The following is a 19,852-nucleotide window of genomic DNA, read 5'->3' on the forward strand; positions in this document are numbered from 1 at the left end:
TTCGTGGAGGGAGTGCCGTGGTGCTGGCCACTCGGAAGGCGGGCTCGGACCTACCCTACTGTCTCCCTCCCAACCTATCGCCTTTGCCTGTCTCTGTCCATACCCACTCCCTTCGTTTGCAAACATCCAAATTTAGCCCCAACTTATTTTTTTGTCTTATTTTATTTTTATTTCCCCCTCTATAAATTCGTCTCCCTAACCCCCTTTATTGTCTCTGTCCGGCTAACCTACCATGCCCCCTAGCCCACTCCCAACCCCTACGTTCCCTAACTGGAGGGGAATAAGGGAGAGCTAGTGTCCTGTGTCGAGACCCAATGAAGCCTCAGAATGGCCTCCTCAGATCTCAGCGATCTACTTTACCACGGTGAGTCCAGCGGCCCACAACGAAAGCGAAGGGATGGATGGTGCGGAGGGATACATCTCCTAACTACCCTAACATTATTCACTTTAAACTACCCCGGGGCTTTCCAAAAGCGCCTCTCGCTTAATCTATTGGTTCTATCAACCCAGATTCCTGTCAACTGTGTTGGTGTTCTCACAATTTCGGGCCTCGCCCTCGAATTTTCCCTCGTGCCCTCGCACGGTTTCGTGGCTGGGACGCGTGGCTCCCTTGGCAGGAACTACCCTCTGCTGATTCTCCAACGATGGCACCCCCGGGCACTACAACTGTCACCGAGCCTACCAGCTCCCTAAACACTGGGGAGTGCCCTCCCTGGTGACTCCCCTGAAACGCTCACGTGGCAGGCTGGCGCCCCGGGCCCCTTCCCTGGGTGCCTGTGCCCAATGCACTGCCCACGTGGCCAATGGAGCCCCGGGCCCCACATCATGCGGGCCCACCCGTGCCCACTTCACTATCCCGGCCCCCCATGGACCCTTGGCCTACTGCGGCTGACTAGCCTGGTGCCCGGGGTACCGACTAAGCGATACTCACCGTTCGTAGCCACGCTCCCAGCCCATCAACAGGGCTCCTGCACCCCTCCAAACAGGTTTCGAGCCTACGCTCCCACCAACAGCAAAACGACCTCCATTTTGTAAATTTAACTAACCCACTAACTCACTTTACACTGACCCCGGGGTCCCTTGGGTGGGAGTCACTCCTCCCCCCAATCACTCATCGCACCACGCATTCCACATTCACGCCATTCACTCAGGCCCGCTGGCCTCACTCACTCAACATGTTTCAATTAATTTCACTCTTGAGCACTTACATCGCTGATCACTGCCATTCTTCTTGCTAAATCCCTCAACTAACTCGTGCTCCCTCGTCGTCCCTTACACTATAGCACGTTCCATTTAACCTACGTAGCGAAGCTACGTCAACCTCTACACATCCACAGTCTGTCTCTGTCCCCAAAATCAAAAATTCCATCTCCCATCATAAATCTGACTGCAATCCCTCTATCTAATCCATTCCACGGGCCCCATGAGGACTTATTCATGCCCCTTGAGTCGGTCTAACGAACACTAACCCTTCCCCCTAGCTAGTTCCATCCTGTGCCCGGGCCAAGGGGATCTTCCACCCCTGCCCAGGAAATCCTGTTCACCCGAAGTGAGGCTTGCTTTTTTTTCTTTTAAATGCGCGCACCAGCGCGGCAACTCGCAACCTGCGCTCTTTTACTCCCGTGACGTCATGGCAGCTGTTCACGTTTCTCGCACCTCGTCCCTTCTCGGACGGTACCATCCGGCAAGGATTTCCCCTCCTGCCGGATTCCAACCATACGTGCAGCCATGACGTCACCCTGCGCATTAAAAGCAAACCTCACGTTTCGAGGGGTTCCCCACGCGAACACATGTGCTCTGCTCGTCGGAGCTTCACAAATACGCTCGCGTGGAGAACCCATCCGGTCCAAATCCATATCCAGCCTACCTTCTGTCCATCCGTGGGATCGGCTAATCCACCACGTGCGTTTACGGACCGGGATTCACTCCCGCAGGCGCGCACGTGGCGGCCTCGTGCGTACTACAGCACGGACCCCGCGCACGCTGCCGTGCAAACCCGGCTCGGAGCTCGAAATAGCTACGGCCGCTACTCGGCCTTTGTCCACCGTCAGGCTCCGTCGTCGTCGCACTCTCGCGCACAAACTCCCATGTGCCACGACGCTCACACCCCTCGACATGACATTCACAACGGGACATGCGGTTGCATGTTCTTGCATACCAACAGTCATCTCCCTCACATACAGCGACCTCACACACACGGTCTCTCTCACACAGGGCCGTTCACTCACGCATCCCCTTTCACTCGCACATGTGGTTCCACTCACACACGGCCTGTCACTTGCACAGGGGGCTTCACTCACACACACATTTTTACTCACACACGCAGTCTCTTTCACACACAACCTTTCACCCAAGCTATGCGCGCTTTTCAGCACACATTTCGCCACACTCGTGAACACACACACCGGGACATCGCGTCACCACAAGGGTTCCTGGGGTCTCCAAACCCCCCCCAAGCTCCACGTGCACCTGTCCACAGCACTCGCCCCCTCTACCGGACCCACCTGGTCGAGATCCGCTTCAAGGGGGAATAGAGTCTCCCTCCATTCCTGAAGGAGGCTATCCGGCTGCTTGCACCGGGTCACGGCACATTCCCCGAGCTCCCCCTCATGGTCCCTCGCGAACTCCGTGTGTGTGTGTGCTCCTCTTTCACCCTGTCTTTATCGTGTAGTCTCTTCTCTACCGTTTCTACCTCCCATGTCTCTGTTAATTCTATCTCCTTCGTCTTTACGTATCTTATACACGTCGCAGTCAACCCATTTAATTTTTCCCTCTGTGTCACCGTCACTCTCTCTCTGCCGTTACGAGTCTCGTCCAACATGTCTCCCGCATTAGTTTGTCCTCCACCGCGGGGCTGACAGTCCACACTCCCCCTCATCTCGCTCGCTCCAACACATGGCGCCGCCACCTTGTGCTCCACTGCCCGCGTTTCGCTCCTCGCAACCGCCATTATTGCCTTCGTGCCCGCCTGCAGGCCTTGGCCTATGCGCTGCATTTCACCCTGCATTTCTTTCATTTCGTTTTTCATCTCGTTTTTCATTTCGTTTTTCATTTGTTTTCATACTCCTATTCATTTCTTCTCTCATGCCGTTTGTGTTTGCATCCATTTTTGCCAGCATTGCCAACAACTGGCCCACGTCAAATGCACTCGACTGAGCCGATAGAGCAAGGATCGGGGGGGGGGGGTGGGTTGACGGAGGAAGGGATGGGGGGTGTCATCCACCACGGCCTCTGCTGCTGCGCCCATTTTGGGTTCTGGATTCGATTGTGGGGGATGTTCAACCTGCATATCAATGTCCTGCACGGGGATCTCATCCTGGGCCGTGGATTCTAACATTTCTAAATCCATACCTAGTCCCTCCTGCTCCCGTTCGCCTTGAAATGCCATCTTGCTTCCCGGAACAATTTAAAAGCTCGTATTTGGGTGGGAATAGAGGGTCGCTCTACACACCCCTGATCCGATTCCCATTAATTTGATTGCAGGCGGGATGGATTTGAATCCCACTTCTGACACCAGTGTTACGAATTCACGACCGCCCGGCGTGCGAACGACAGCTTTAGACAATGGCGGCCGCGTCGCCCACCAGACGGACAATTCAGTCGTGACTTTCCGGAACAACGCCGGAACCCTGTCACGGGTGGGTTCTTAATCCCACCACGGCCTAGTCAATTTTCTACCCGCGCAAAATAGGGTCAATCGCCGAATATCGATATACCTAAGTACTCGCGCGGGTAGCCTACCGAGAGACCGTACCTCGACGCAGGCCTGCTTGGACACGAACCGCTCCCGCGGTCCGTTCCGTTCTGAGATAACCGAGCGGGTATTATCGCCCGACCTCGCCAGATCCGATTCTATTTAACGGGTATTTAAAGCCCAACTAATATTCCGCAATACGAGATGGCGTTCCAATTAGGGAAAGAGGACATGACGAACGGGTTAACATTTAAATCAGCACATTTATTATACACAGCATGTATACCAGAAAAAGCAATGAAAAACACTTATACAGTCAACAAAAGCAGAACACGCATGCAGTTGTTTTATGAAGACTGCGGGACGGGGACAAAGACGCGGGCAAGGCGAAGCGCTACAACCGACTACTATTAATAATGTACAAGCACTTGACCAGTTTTACTTATCGACAGTGCCACCAACATTCATTCAAAAGAAACACAAGAAAAGACCCCATCAAAAGCAATGGGGTCAGGCTGGGCCCGTAAACCTTCATGGCGTGGGACTTGGCAGACCGAACGAGTCCCACGAGACCGTTGCAGGTTACCTGCACCCTCGTGGCGCCTTGTGGTGTGAGCCTCGACGTCTGTCCCCACAGCAGCGAGTGTAGCCGCGGCTGAGCTCGGGCCTTCTGCGTGGCCGGCGAGCTCTCTCCGGCTCTCCTTACACGAACGCGCAGTTTTGCGCGACACAGCTGGCAGAGTGGCGCCTCCAGCCCGCGTCCCTCCGCGACGCCCGGACCCTCCACCAACTGCAAGCTCCAACAAACCGGTCGCTCCACGGACCGCTTCTCCACACACAGAAGACCACCAGAAGACCATGAGCCGCCGCCTCTCGCCTCGCGGCCGCTCCGTGCGCCCTTTTATTCCTCCTCGCTTCTCGCCCCGCCCTCCTTCTAGCTCCTGCGGGAAGCTTACAGAAAGGAGGCATTACCCAGTTCCAACGTCTCGCCCCTATGAACCGACCAATGATGGACGATCTCCCCCTTGCGGCGCGCGAGAAAAACAGGCGGGAAAATCCGCGCGCCATCGGATAACCTTCTTCTTTTACATGGCGTTACTGGAATCCCTTGTTCCTTTTCCTTGGTAGAGACGGTTTTACAAGCGGAGTGGGTTGTAGTGTGGTTTATGGAGAAGGTGATCGGTAATTGGCGTAGCGGAGAAGGTGGTTAGGTGATTGGCGTAATTGTGGTTGGCGTTGTGGTTGAGGTGATGAGTATGGCGTGGTTTGTTGAGAGGCGCATGTGGTTGTGGTGGTGGGAGGATGGTGGGTCTGAAGCGGTTGTTTGAGAGCGATGTTGGTGGTAGTGGTGTGGTTGTGGTTGGTGGTTGGTCCAAAATAACAATAGTAAAGAAAAACGGCTACCTGAAGATTCACAGCCCGGTTAACATGAATAGTTCCCTTTAAACAACGGTGGGGAAATCTAACTGAACACAGACTTATCGATCTCACTGAACTGAGGACCTATATGCGGTTCTGCGAATTTCCACAGCCGTAACAATATATATATATATATATATATATATATATATATATATATATATATATATATATATATATATATATATATATATATATATATATATATATATATATATATATATATATATATATATATATATATACATGTTGTTGTTCGTCTTTCGGCTGCTCCCTGTTAGGGGTCGCCACAGCGGATCATCCGTTATGAACCGCATACTGATTTGGCACAGGTTTTACGCCGGATGCCCTTCCTGACGCAACCCTGGTCGCCTCTTACGACACAGGGATATGGATTGGGTTTCGCCATGATTCCGGGCTGCCCTACACCCTCTCATAGCACGGCCCAGTGCAGAGCTCCCATCCTCAAGCGATCCTCCAACCCAAGCCTCCAAGTAGCCGGATTACAGGCGCACGCCACTACGCCCAGTCAATATATATATATATATATATATACATATACATATACATATACATATACACATACATATATATATATATATATATATATATATATATATATATATATATATATATATCCTGGTGTCGGCGCAGTGGTTAGGGCAGCGGCTTGGGATCCAAAAGGTCCTGAGTTCAAGCCCCGTTGGGCCACTGAATTAATACACCAGGGGGTTGACTCAGCCTGTCATCCTTCCGAGGTCGGCGAAATGAGTACCAGTGCACTGGGCCGGTGTATACCCCGGTTAAAATAGGTGTACCATATCCCTGTGTCGTAAGAGGCGACCAGGGTTGCGTCAGGAAGGGCATCCGGCGTAAAACACGTGCCAAATCACTATGCGGATCATACGGATGATCCGCTGTGGTGACCCCGAACGGGAGCAGCCGAAAGAAGAAGAAGAAGAGATGTGTATATATATATATATATATATATATATATATATATATATATATATATATATATATATATATATATATATATATATATATATATATATATATATATCAATCTGAGATGGTGGTGAACAGCTGTCATGAAGACCTGAAGGTAATAAAAGGTTGAAGAGAATGTGTAAGTTGATTCCATAAGTGGGAGAAAAGAGGAACAAATGAGGAGGTGAGCAGTGATCCTGGATTTAGGGAGCGATTCGATTTTGCCTGACACAGAAGTTGGAAAATTATTCAGACATATTATAAAAATGTAAGGTATAAAAACAAATCATCTTGATCCCCAATGACACACTTTCAAATTAAAAAGTAAAAACACCCCTTGTTATATTATTACAGAAATAAAGGTGGATTGAAATACAGTGCATGATGAAGGTGGATCGCTGCACAGCTAACAATGTTTGCTCAGCAAGTTAAAACCTTCACATTTTAAGACGAATAGTGACCCATTCGATGAATCTTCACCTCCACCACCAAAGGTGGACAGAGGTGATTCACCCCTGTCTGTCTGTCTGTCTGTATGTAAACAGGATATCTCAAAAAGTTGTGGGTGGACTCGGACGAAACTTGGTGAAGAGGATGGGTGTGCGATACTGCAAAATGATGATTAGATTTTGGTGAAGAACTGGATCTCAATACGAAATTATTTTTCATTTTTTAAAAGTGATTCGTCACCACTGAGAAATGGGGCCAAAAACGATGTATTGCATGATATTTCAAAAAGTTGTGGATGAGTTATGACAAGACTAGGTGGACGAGTTGGGTCGGTGACAAGAACAAGCCGATTCGATTTTCGTTCAGGTCTTGATCCAGATCCGGCCTCTCATTGGGATACAAAATGTAAACTCTTCAGCCTGGTGGAGGTGTGTGCTCTTCCAAGTACCGTTCTAGTTTTCTAAGCTGTGTGGTCTACCCAAGCTGCATCAAGCCATGACTCAAGTTATGATAGAGAAGTTAGAGCAAGAGTGCAGAGGTTTGCAGAAAGAGTGTATACCTTGTTTTCTTGCAGCGCATACAGGTGAATAGTTCGGTCATTCCCACCACAGGCCAAAATTGGCTCTAGAGCAGGTGACAGGCACAATCAACACAAAGTCACCTGAAGTGGTCATGTTTTGCACATGCAGCTAATTCATGAGCCCACACTGCAAGAATAAAACATGTGGAAAAAGATTGTGTGTGTGTGTGTGTGTGTGTGTATCTGTCTGCATGAGGAGGGTAGAGGTGGGGGGGGGGGAGTGCAAGGTTAAAAAAGGTATCGGCCCAACACAACTTGTTAAACCTGCATGTTCCGTATGCATGTTAGGCCCATATGATAACTTTGAACTCCCCTTGAACACACGCACACTTGTAGCAGCATTTCTGAACTTTGATAAACCCCTTTAATTTAATATAAAATAAAATTTGCTTCATCAGTGATGCAGGAGTGCTGAAACCCTATGCTTGGCCGTTCCATCACAGACGGGTGAAGTGGACCGAGTACAATCACAAGGCACTGAAGAATGCACAATGATTATAACGAATATCACAACTAACTGGCCTCCCACAGTTTTGACTTTACTAATGCATCCTTCCAACCAGTGCAAACCTGCCATCGACCACCACCAAACACACCACAGTGCCTTAAATGCTCAAAAGGGTAACGGGCCTCCCAACAATAAATAAACACAAAACGTCATCATAAATCTTTCCATTCCAACAAATATTTCAATTGATCTCCACAGCACCACCCAACCTCTTCCCACCCGCCTCCCCCATGTCCAAGCCACCAAAAGTGACACAAAGCCTGACCTTCGGTGCCTGGCAGCAGGGCAAGGGCCAGTGCCAAAACAAAGCCATTTCCAAAGGATAACACCTGCACGCACACTGCTGTTGGGGAACATGGGATTGTCATGTCAGTTTGATTGAAGCAACTACTCCAGTCATTGAACATTCCATTGGGAGTATTCCGCTACCAAGTTGAGGCGGTGAGGTGAAACAAAACTGCATGTTAACCACATCATTATTGATGCAAACTTGAGTGATCAACATTACAGAGATACAGATGACGAAGCACGCCACAACAAGAAGATCAGAAGTACACGTATTCTTCGTTTGTATGTCGCACCAGGCTGCGGGGAAGCATCATTGGCTGAGGGTGTGGCTGTGCTGCTGATGCAATGCCCTCTGCTGGTTAGAGTAGGAATTTGTAATTTGTTCATGGTGTCCGCAATGGCTCGCCTACTCTACGTGAAGAACACTGTGGGATCTTTAACGTCCCCCAACTACGGCCGGCAGACAGGACGCCCAGTTTAACGTCCATTCGAGGGACGGTACATACACTGATGAATCGCCCTGCCTGTGAAACACCAGGGTGACAGTTTATAGCTGGGTTGAGATTTAAGCCCGGGCTCAACAGTTAGAGGTGAGTGTGCGTACCTCTCAGGTTCTCGGCCATTTGAAACTTTGCACAGCTAGGAAATTCAACGTGGGTTTCAACAACTGAGAAAATTTCAACAACGTTTCAACAACAACGTCAACAACTGACGACTAAGCGAGACACGCACAAGTTGAAGCAAACTTTCAACAAACCGTAACCAGAGAAGTCCTGGAAAGTTGTCCTCCACGACCATGTACCTGCCTCAAGAGTGAGGAAGGAAGCCGAGAAGGATTGTGCATTTGATTTACCATCTCATCGACTTTATCCTCATGATCTAACCCCCCCGAGAGCTCATATGACGGAGCATTCTGCCGTCGTTTTGAAAACGAACTCATGTACCCAACACATCTTGCTCTGTTCCCACCACCTTACTCCTTGTACCCACTGCCTCGTCAAACCTGTGTATTCCTCACTCAAGAAGGTACATAAAGCTCTGCACAGCCTCAAATCTACAACAAGGTCGCTCTTAAAGTGTCAAGGAAAGTCTTGATGTTGTCTGAGGGTCTTCAGAGGCATCAGTTTTCCCTTCCGTACAAGGGCTGAGTGCCGCTCCAGTTTGCGTTGGTTTAAAGAAGTAAACATTCTTCCTGAACATTGTTGTTGTGTTCGTTTACTTGCATGAGCTTTAAACTCATCACAGATTCATCGTGTTAGTGGGGAGGTTGCAGGTTCTCGCCTCCAACTTCTTTGCGCCTTATGCGTGTTCTCAGGTTTCCAACTAATGCAAAAAAAAAAAGTCATCACCATCTTGTGGTTCTGTACTGCCTTATGGTTCACAGCTGACTGATGACGTGATAAAAATCACACACTAAATGTCATCTCTTAGGTATTAGTAACACTCAACATTGCCCATCTCTCTGCTATTCGTTTAATTTTTCTGAGATATTAAAGTCTGTACAAATTTTCGTTGAAACACCTTGGATATCAAAACCACCCTTCAAAGCCAGCCACAAACTGGCCAACATTTGTCGTTCAAAGTCATTTCTTGAAAAAAAAACAAAACAACAGATTTACTACCAGCCAATAACAAAATATTATATATCGACCTCAATGGAGTGCTACTCTCCCCTCTGGACCCTTTCATCCCATCCATCTCACCGATATTCTGTGGTGTTGAGACTGTGACCACATAGTTGTCCCTTGATATGATTGAAGCACCATCTCTTCACTCGATATGATCTCACTGCGATCTCAGCTTCAATCTCAGAAAGCAGTGCCATCTGTGGTGTAGTTAGTACATTCATCATGGATAATACTGAGCAGGTCTGTGTGAAATGTCAGTGGGAGCGATAAGTTGGTTAGTATACCTCTTCTGAGTATACACCAACGCATTCAGCAGCTCGAAACAGAATCTCTTTTTCTTTCCCCTTTATCTCTGTTTCTGTCCATCTCCATCTCCATCTCCATCTCCATATCTCTCTCTTGATCATCTTGGGCCACATCAGGGGAGTGCTTGAGACTTGACTTAATAATCTGAAGGATGTTTCTTTGTGAGAGGATAATTATTATATGGAGATGATGACCACACTCAGTGGTGTCATAGTTAGAGTGTCTGCTCTCAGTCTGGGAGGTTGGCAGTTCAAACCCGACCCCAACCGAGTCATACCAGTACATTAACTGCTACCTTGCTTGACATTCAGCATTTAAGGGATAAAGCATCTGGACAAGCAACCGTAGCTTGGCAACCACTGGCATTGAGCAGACTTTGATGGGCCTCATGGCCTCTTCCTTCACTAAAGCTCCTTCTGAAAGTACTCGTGTACACATCACTCGACTTAAAGCGCCGCTTCTTTCATTCAGAGGAATGAGGCCCAATGAAACATACACCTGCTTAGGTGACATTTACTCTGCTTTCCAGGTCCCCGAAAAGTTCAAGTGAATAACTTTTGTCGGATGTCCTGGTCTTCCTATAACGCGGTAAACTTAACGCTTTTCTCAACTCCTGTTCGAGGAAATCCTTTGTGACAATTGTTTGACTGCTTCATTTGGTTTATATATAAAAAGTTTGATGGAGTTTCTTTTTTAATAAACCTCTTTGGCCATCAGCGAGATCACTCAAATACTCCAAAGTGTATGGGCTGTTTGGTGAAACTTTACAGTTGTGTTTCCACAAACCAATAACAATGAGGTGCTCAATTATGTTCAAGCAAGAGGATGTGATGACCAAACATGTAATGACCGGATGGATTTTTAAAAAAATATCACTGCGAGACAACCAAACCCCATAGAGGAGAAAGAAACCACTTCTTCTGTTCCTTGTTTTACCCTCAAAAAGCAGTTTTCGAAGAAATCAAGAGAAAGCAGCACAGTGAAACAATGATAGAAATGGGTTGAAGTAATTCATTTGCCACCCATTCCCCACCATTTTACCAGCATCTTCCGGTGCATGTCGCAGCCACACTCGAACAGAAGAGTCCCCCGCTGCTGTTACAAGAAGCAGATCATGTGAGGCCAGGATAATCGAATCGACTGCTGTGACGGGTCCCTCATGTCCCTCCAGACGACCAGAACATGTGAACTGCCAAGGTGTACAAGCCAAATCTTAACAGTTAACAGCCTTTCAAGTTCAAGTATCGAACAGATTCACCAACTCCATGTCATTCAATGAAATGGACGGAATAATAAAACAAACCGGGATTAACCAGGTCCACATCGTGCTCCTCAACACCATTTTGTCTGAATGCGACTCAAACCCCGGTCCAACGTTCCACGACTGGCTTCCAGGTGCAATGCCTGGTGTTGGCTTAATGGTTAGAGTGGTGAGCTTGGGATCCCACTCAGCTGTTGAATTAATTCCAGGTGGGGTTAACTCGGCCTGTCATCCTTCCGAGGTCGGCAAAATGAGTGCCAGCATGCTGGTATGCTGTGTTGGAGTGGCAACCCGTCCAGGATTGTGCCCAATAGCCAAGGAGACTGCTTAAGCAGCACCAACACTCTGCACAGAGTATGGTCCCAATCTCCTCCTCCTTCCAGTTGTCACGACGACAGGGTCTTCTGACGCGTCCACGCCATGCCGAAGCAATGTGCTTCATGAATATCCGAATCAAAGGAAACCACGTTCGAATGAATAATACTCTCGTCTTCCCTCCCATCCCTACTGGATCGAGATCAAAATGCCGCCGATCTCACAAACCAAATTAATTTTAATAACTTGTATCGCCCCCAGGGATTACCCAAACACCGAAATGGTTTGCACATGCGAGAAGGCAGTAATTTGGCAACACGTATTCTGAATAAATAGCATTTTATTGGAAGACCCACAAGCCAACACGAACGAAGAATCCTGAAATGACAGATAGATGGACACGAATGAATATAGAGATAAATAGAACCAATTAAACGATACAGATATAGACATCTAAGGTGCCACGAGCACACAGTCTCATTCACTCACAGTGATGGGCAAGGTGAGGTCAAAAAGGATCTGGGTGTGGAAGCAGGCTCACCGGGCAGGTCACCAGAGTGAGCATCACGGGTCAGCCCCACAAATAATGAGGAAACGCCCGTGCACTGTGTCGACTGCATCTTGCTCACTGCCCTTCTTCTTCTCCAACTCTTTCTGGCTTTTGACTCCATTCATAGTTGGAGGGGGTAGGAATTAGGTAGCATGTTGAGTCAGTGTGTTCCCTGTGTTACAATATTTTCTGTAAGCAGGGACCCATCGTAAATGAGCCAGTAAGAGGCCCCTGGAGTACCGGTGGAAAGTGAACGGAGCGATTCGCTGCTTCAGCACATGCTCCCATATCTGACCTGACAGAGTGAAGTTGTCCATGTTTTATGTATGCCGTGAAACATGCGATACTTGACACAAGCATGAGACAGGAAAGTGGAATTTGTTTGTGTCCTCTCTATAAAAGCAGACAAGCCACCAGGCATGGTGAGGACTGGGTGGGAACAGAGTAGATTTTAGCTGTCTGCGTCCTGAGTGTGGTTTTTAAAACCTCCCCGTGGTTCGTGATGATTTGAGGGGTGCCGTGACCTCAGCCGGCCCACGTGTTGGCATTACAGAGGCAATTGCGTGCCGCTTGATTGGCGGAGTTGTGCGATGAGAGAGGGGCGCGAGGAGTGCTGTGGGCATTGCTTCGGGAGAGGTAATAAAAGTGGCCGCGCACGGAGTCAGAAGCCAGTAAGAGTTTGAGAAGAAGAATGGCAGTGAGCAAGATGGGGTAGAGGCTGTACATGGGTGGTGTGTCTGTCTGTCTGTCTGTCTGTCTGTCTGTCTGTCTGTCTGTCTGTCTGTCTGTCTGTCTCTCTTTCTCTCTCTCTTTCTTTGTGGGCTGACCCATGACGCCCATGCTGCTCACTCTGATGACTTGTCCAGTGAGCCTGCTTCCATACCCATATCCTTTGAGACCTTGCTTGGCCCCTCACTGTGAGTGCATGAGACTGTGTGTTCGTGGTGCCTTATATGTCTATATTTGTATCGTTTAAGTGGTTCTATTTATCTCCCTCTATTCATTTGTGCCCATCAATTTGTTGTCTCGGGATTCTCTGTTTGTGTTGGCTTGTTGGTCTTCAAATGAAAATCCATCCATCCATTGGGACCAAACTCTGTGCAGAGCGTTGGTGCTGCCTAAGCCTTCTCCTAAGCTATTGGGCACAATTCTGGATGGGTCGACACTCCGACACAGGATACCACCATGCTGGCACTCATTTTGCCGACCTCGGAAGGATGACAAGCAGAGTCCACCCCACCTGGTATTAATTCAACAGCCGAGCGAGATTTGAACTCAGGATCCCAGGATCCCAAGCCCACCACTCTAGCCATTAAGCCAACACCAGGCATAAATAAAAATGTTATTTCTTAAGAATACGTGCCACCTGATTACCACCTTCTCGCATGCGCCAAAAAATGGTGCAAACCGTTTTGCCGCTTGGGAAACACCTGGAGGAGATATAAATTGGTAAAGCAAATTTGGCTTAAGAGACAGATGGGATTGAGATCTTGACAGGGTGGGACTGGGGGGGAGGGGTGGGGGGGGGAGGCATGACATGTGCTGGAGGAAATTGCGCAGCCAAGTGCTCGAGGCACAGATAATCCCCACAGGTTGGCATCCATGAGATGGAGAAAATTCCTCTTGAATTGGTGCTTGTCTGAAATTGTGCTTTTCTTCCATGAGCCTATAACTTCCGATAATAAAAATATATAAATGAATAAAGCGATGGATTTGGAATCAACACAACACGAAACGTTTGGAATGAAATGGCAACAACATCGAGAGGTGCAGCTAAACAGGGAAGGGCAAAGCCAATTATAGCCAGCCAGTAAATACGAGGATGAGGCGATGGATAAAAGGTAACCAAATAAATTAACGCCATTTTAATGGAAGTGAAAACAATTTTCATTCAAAGTACCTGTTTGTCCTGCTGTTTCCACAAAAGTACCAGATTATCAGATGCTCCAGATAACAACTCCAACTCAGACTCTGAAACACAGGTTTACGAGAAGTGGCGGTTGAGTAAAAACAACGAACATTCCGCTCCAAAAATGATAATTTAATGATGGATGAAATCGCCAGAACGTTCATCGAGTTATTCCAACGGCGTGGGAAGCAAGAAACTGACGTTTTGGGAGCTTACCCTTCGTCGGAGCAAAAGAGACGAATGTATCCCTGAATTAATCAGAGCGTCGGCTGTTTGGCTCTGACAAAGAGTTAATGTCCGAAACGTCACGCTCACTTTGCTTCCCACGGTGGTTAGCATACCTCCTTCAACGTCCTGTTATAAGAGTCCCACAAAGCAGATAAACACGAACCTTCGGCTGATCACCAGCAAGACTAATTCTTCATTCTATGATAATTTTCGAGTTTTTAATTTTTTTTTTTCGACAATTAGTAATACCACTCCTTCCAGGAGTAAAATATCATGTCAATAGCCCCCTCGCTCAGGCACGGATTCGTAGTTAAACCACTTGCATCATTCCACATGGACAGACAGAAATTGCAAGTAGTCTCCCCATCCTCACTTTGTGGCGATGACCTGACCCTGACTACCCCAAGCACGTATGCAAAATTTGATGGAGATAGGCCAGGCTGTTTCACACTCTATAAAGTTCAGACATACTTACATACATGAAGTGAAACACACACAAAACAAGGACAAATGTGTCCAAGAGCCGCATCCTAAAGGCAATAACAACAACTTCCGATATTTCGTCACGTGCCTTGATGGAGCCAATAGCGAGACCCGTCATGGAGGCTCCTGTTCATGACGAGAAAATAGTGTATTTACGAAATTACAACACATTCAATGGAATAATCTTTCAATAGTAACGTGAACTTTTCGAAACTTTAAAGCAAATGTCCAAATATATTTAAAAGTTCATGATAGACGCTCTCAAAAGGCACCGTCTATGTGAGGATGTGTACGGGTATTTAGTATTTAAGGAGATCCGGATTCTCTATATAAAAGAGCCGCGTCCTAAAGGTTTTGTCTTCACCAGAAGAAGAACAAGAACAAGAACAACGCGGAGCTCTCTTAGAGCCAGCGTTCGCCACGCCAGACGCGGCTAAAAAGGATTTTTTATAACACATAATTATTGTTGTTGCTGCTTTGTTGTTGTTGTTGTTTGTGTGCTCCTTTCGTGTCCCTTTTAATACCCATTCCCACTTCTTATTCAATCCCAAAAAGACAGGCTTTTACAACAGACACAACTTTTTGTTCCAAGCGAATCGATTATAATCTTTCCAACGAAGGAAATCGATTACGAGCATCATCTCCAAACGATACCATTTTATAATTCGATGACAGCATAGCAGGAACCGCGACATTAAAGCTCGAGGTCATGCTTATTCTTCTTCTTGGCATGACGAACATGTGGTTTGACGCATCTCCTGTTAAGGCCCAGTCACACCTTGACGTTTTAGCCAGCTTATGCCGATTTTTGAAAAATTTGTCTAAAACGCTGGCACACGTCGAATACGTTATGGGTAAGTTTTGGAAACATTGAGAGCACGCTGAAAAACACTTCCATACGTCGTAGTACGCTGGCTTTCATCGTTGTATTTTGCGGTTGTCCTCAAATTTTACGACTTATGCCAGCGTATGACTCACACGTTCTGCTACGCTGGCCATAAGTTGTAGACACGTTACGCGATCGTTGACACACGTCGACACACGTTACTTGTAAGTTAATCATAAGTCGAAACACGTCGAGGTAATGTTTAGCATACCCGAAACTTATTTCTAACCTATGAGTAACTTGTTGTAGGCACGTTACACGATCGTTGACACACGTCCACACACGTTACTTGGAAGTTACTCATAAGTCGAAACACGTCAGTGTTCCAGACTACCTGGTTTTTTTTTTTTGGGGGGGGGGGGTTTCTTCGGTATGACTGTGATGTTGACACTTCGATTTCTAGTGCGGTTGTGATTTGAATCGTTGAGCGGCAGCCTATTAATCATAACCGCACTAGAAATCGAAGTGTCAACATCACAGTCATACCGAAGGAAAAAAAAAAAACGAGAGAGTCTGGAACACTGACGCTAACCATTACCTCGACGTGTTTCGACTTCTGAGTAACTTACAAGTAACTTTTGTCGACGTGTGCTAACGATCGCATATCGTGCGTACAACTTATTCCCATCGCATGCGGAACGTGTGAGGCATACGGCAAGTACGTCGTAAAATGTTTAACACGTTTAAAATTACAAGACGTACTCCACTTACTACGACGTATGATAGCGTACTTTAGCGTTCTATTCACGTATACTAAACTTACCCATACCGTATTCGACGTGCACCAGCGTTTTAGACGCATTTTTCAGAGGTCGGCATACGCTGGCAAGATCGCCAAGATTTGACTGCGATGTTGACACTTCCATTTCTCCAGCGGTTATGATTTGAATCGTTGTGCGGCAGCCTTTTAATAGGCTACGCCACGTGATCGTCGGTGATACGTGCAGCGCGCTATGCATAAGTTAGACTATCGTGGGGCATAGGTTGTGAACGCCAACAACAGGCTAAGCATTCGTCGGTATAAGTTATCTTTTAGACAATGAAACGTTCTGTGTCCGTTACTAATATGTTATGCATACGACCAACTCGTTATGAATACGTCCGAATCTTTAAAAAAAACATCAAAAGTTCAGCGTAAGCCAGCGTTTTACATACATTTTGATACGTTGCCATTGCTGGCTAAAACGTCAAGGTGTGACTGGGCCTTTAGTAACGAGTATACCCATTCCCTATGAGCGAGGCAGGAAGGGTCATGTTAATAACTTCTCTGGGGTGTGTAGATCACAGTAGATCTCGGCTCGAAACGCCACGATAAGCCACCAATACACGTTAACATGAACATTTGTTCGAGGAGTAAAAACCTCTTGGGGAGAAGGGATATTATTAGTATTAATATTGTTTTGTAATATCATAAATATTATGCTATTATCATTACCTCCGCCACTGAAGGTGGAAGGAGGTTCTGTGTTCTCCCCCGTTTGTTGGGTCACCGAAATAGGTGACCCTTGTTGTCAGTAATTCTGTGTTTGTTTGTTTGTCATCAGCATAATTGGTAGTAAACGTGGGTGGATTTTGACCAAACTCGAGTGGTAGGTACATCTTATGACCTAGTGCTTTGGAAATTGTGATGGTTGCTAGGGACGCTTTGGTTCCCTAGCAACAACCGAAAAACCTTCAAAATTGGTACCGTTCACGCGAAAATCAATTCCGAAAGCCATTATCCCACGTAGGGTTATGAAATTTGGCACGAATGATCTACAGGTGATGCTCTATCAACTATATTCCGGTTTTTGTGATATATGGAATACTTTACCCGCAGCGCCCCCTACAATTAGGGTATGCGCGAAAATTGGCGAAAATTGAAGGCCCCCAAGCGACCAGGTGAGTGCATCGATACGAATGAAACTTTGCAGGTTCATGGTACTCAATGAGTACTACAACTTTGCCTCAGGACATATTGACCGATTTCGCTTAGGTCAGGAGTCAAAGGTCAATTAGTGCAAAAATCGATAATATGCGAGAGCTGGAGGTGCCAAATGCTACTCCTCCTCGGGTTATGGTCGGATGGTCATGAAAATTCACACAAATCGTCTGGAATACATGGTGCACAAACTATCGAGCCGGATTTTCGATTCAGATCTTTGTTCACCCACAGCACCCCCTCGAACTTTGGGGATTTCCGATTTCAAACTGCATTTTCGGTACTTTTCATTTAAATTGACACCGAGTAGTTATCAGTAGATGGAACTGGATGAGATTTGATATGCATAATCGTAAGGTGATTCCCTATCCGCTATATGACATCCGTTGTGCTCTACATCTTATAGTTTCCATGCTCAGCGACCCATCGCCGCCACCTGGCTTGTCTATTTGTTTGTCTGTCTGTGTGCAGGATATCTCAAAAAGTTTTGGATGGATCCAGACAAAACTTGGTGTTCTCCTTGGGTGTGTGACAAGGACGAATTGATTCAATTTTGGTGAAGATCCGAATCTGGATCCGATAGTTTTTTTTAGCGATTCTTCACCATTGAGTGATCGGGCTAAAAGCGATACATAGCACCATATTTCAAAAAGTTGTGGATGGATTCGGACGAAACTTGGTGGACAGGTTGGGTGTGTGACGAGGACGATATCATTCAATTTCGGTGAAGATCCGAATCCAAATCCGGATACGAGAATTTTTTTTATTTTTGAAGTGATTCTTCACCATTGTCTGAGAGATAGGACCAAAAATGAAATACAACACGATATTTCAAAAACTTATTGGGCCCGATAAGTTCTAGTTAACTAGTGCATTACGTGGCAGAAGAAAGCGCTCTACCAAGTGCACTTCTAGTAAGTGTTGTTATTACTTTTATTATAAGTGGCCTTGGAAAAATGCCATGAAAAGCTATTTTATTCACCTTAACACTTTTTTATTATTTATTTATTCGTATGCAGCCTGTGGCTGCTTGGCTGCATCATTTTTCTGGGGGCGTGGCTGTGCCACTGATACAATGACCCCTGTTACCAGTAAGCTGTTACTCATTTTGCCGACCTCAAAAGGATGACAGGCTGAGTCAACCCACCTGGTGTTGTTTCAACGGTAAAAAGGGGCTCACACTTAAGGTCCCAAGATCTACATCCAGCCACCTTAACCGTTAAACAAACACCAGGCTTACATAAACACTGATGTCACCCAAGGCAGAAAACCTCCTTGGGGAGGGGGCAAATTAAGTCACTACAACCTCCATCGTGTGACCCTTAGTACTCCTGTCAAGTTTGGTTGAAATTGCATAAGTAACGACCGAATGTATCGCTATCAGGCAGACAGACAGACACCAAATTGCGTATTTGAGTGCGATAGTTACACTCATTCCTTCCGGGAGGGGTCAGTGGTTCAACCACTTGCACTGTTCTCCGTGTACAGGTGAACATCGCAAGTCATCTCCCCATTCTCACCATGAGGGGTGGAGGATTACGGTTTCGGGGATTATTTTATGCCCATGACATGACCCTCGTTACCCCAAGTACGTCTGCAATTTTTTTGGTGAAAATTGGCTTTGAATGTTTTCGATTTTCTAATTATCAGACGTACAGATAATCATTTTCTTTACGTGGGATAGCTCTCTTGAGAGCAGTATTATCATGTACTACTATACAGAGCGTCGGTTCTCTATACAGAGCGTCGGTTCTCTATACAGAGCGTCGGTTCTCTATACAGAGCGTCGGTTCTCTATACAGAGCGTCGGTTCTCTATACAGAGCGTCGGTTCTCCCAAAGCAATTTCTTGACTTGGGTTACAATCCTGGAAGTGCGTCCACTCCATCATAGTTAAGAGGGGACAGGAATTTGTAATTTGGCCGTACGGTATGACGAACCACTGATTATATCTACAAATCCCATGTACGAGAAGAAAATGGTGAACTTACCACAATTAGACTTTGAGATCCAACACACGCAGTTCACCTTGCCATTGTGGCCATTGAGTGCCTGCAACACCCGTCCTCCAAGCTTCGCATTCTGAAACACGAAAAGTACAAAAACGCTCGACATGGCACATCGTATTACAGATTAGAACACAAAATCAAAGGAAATGTTTTAATTACCTGCAAGACTGCCTCGGGTGGCCGTTATAGTTTGGGTTGGCCTGTTAGCATCCCGATATGATTCCCTGGCTCAAGACGCGAGGAAACCAGGTTCGGATCCCATACACTCACTATGTGTGGGTACTTGTCCTTGCAATTTGTATCAGAAGAACATAATATATTTGTCTGTATGTTGATGTTTAGCATCTTTGTCCCACGAGTGATTTATTTCCAGCTTTCATGAGAGGCCTTAGACCACTGTAAAAGAAAATTAAAAGGTGGCTTCCCAG

The 19,852-nt window shown here is 46.6% G+C and overlaps 1 protein-coding gene and 1 pseudogene across 5 annotated transcripts in view; both read right to left on the minus strand.

Annotated features, from left to right (window-relative positions):
- ELP2 (elongator acetyltransferase complex subunit 2) overlaps window positions 1-19,852 on the minus strand; it is an 87,431-nt gene that overhangs the window by 63,759 nt on the left and 3,820 nt on the right. For all 5 annotated transcript variants that reach the window (XR_015050515.1, XM_085851065.1, XM_085851064.1 and 2 more), the window contains exons 2-6: window positions 19,407-19,497; window positions 13,890-13,960; window positions 10,905-11,052; window positions 7,907-7,984; window positions 7,113-7,177 (exon numbers count right to left, since the gene is read on the minus strand). Coding sequence is in view for 4 of the 5 variants with exons in the window: in XM_085851065.1 (XP_085707191.1) it covers window positions 7,113-7,177; window positions 7,907-7,984; window positions 10,905-11,052; window positions 13,890-13,960; window positions 19,407-19,497 (453 nt within the window). In the remaining variant the exon portion in view is untranslated. The remainder of the gene's footprint in view (window positions 1-7,112; window positions 7,178-7,906; window positions 7,985-10,904; window positions 11,053-13,889; window positions 13,961-19,406; window positions 19,498-19,852) is intronic.
- LOC147013817 (signal recognition particle RNA) lies at window positions 5,503-5,643 on the minus strand (annotated as a pseudogene).

This window comes from Eptatretus burgeri, chromosome 13 (genome assembly GCF_056783735.1).
Source record: "Eptatretus burgeri isolate ZD-2024b chromosome 13, Ebu_testis_v1, whole genome shotgun sequence".
NCBI lineage: Eukaryota > Metazoa > Chordata > Myxini > Myxiniformes > Myxinidae > Eptatretus > Eptatretus burgeri.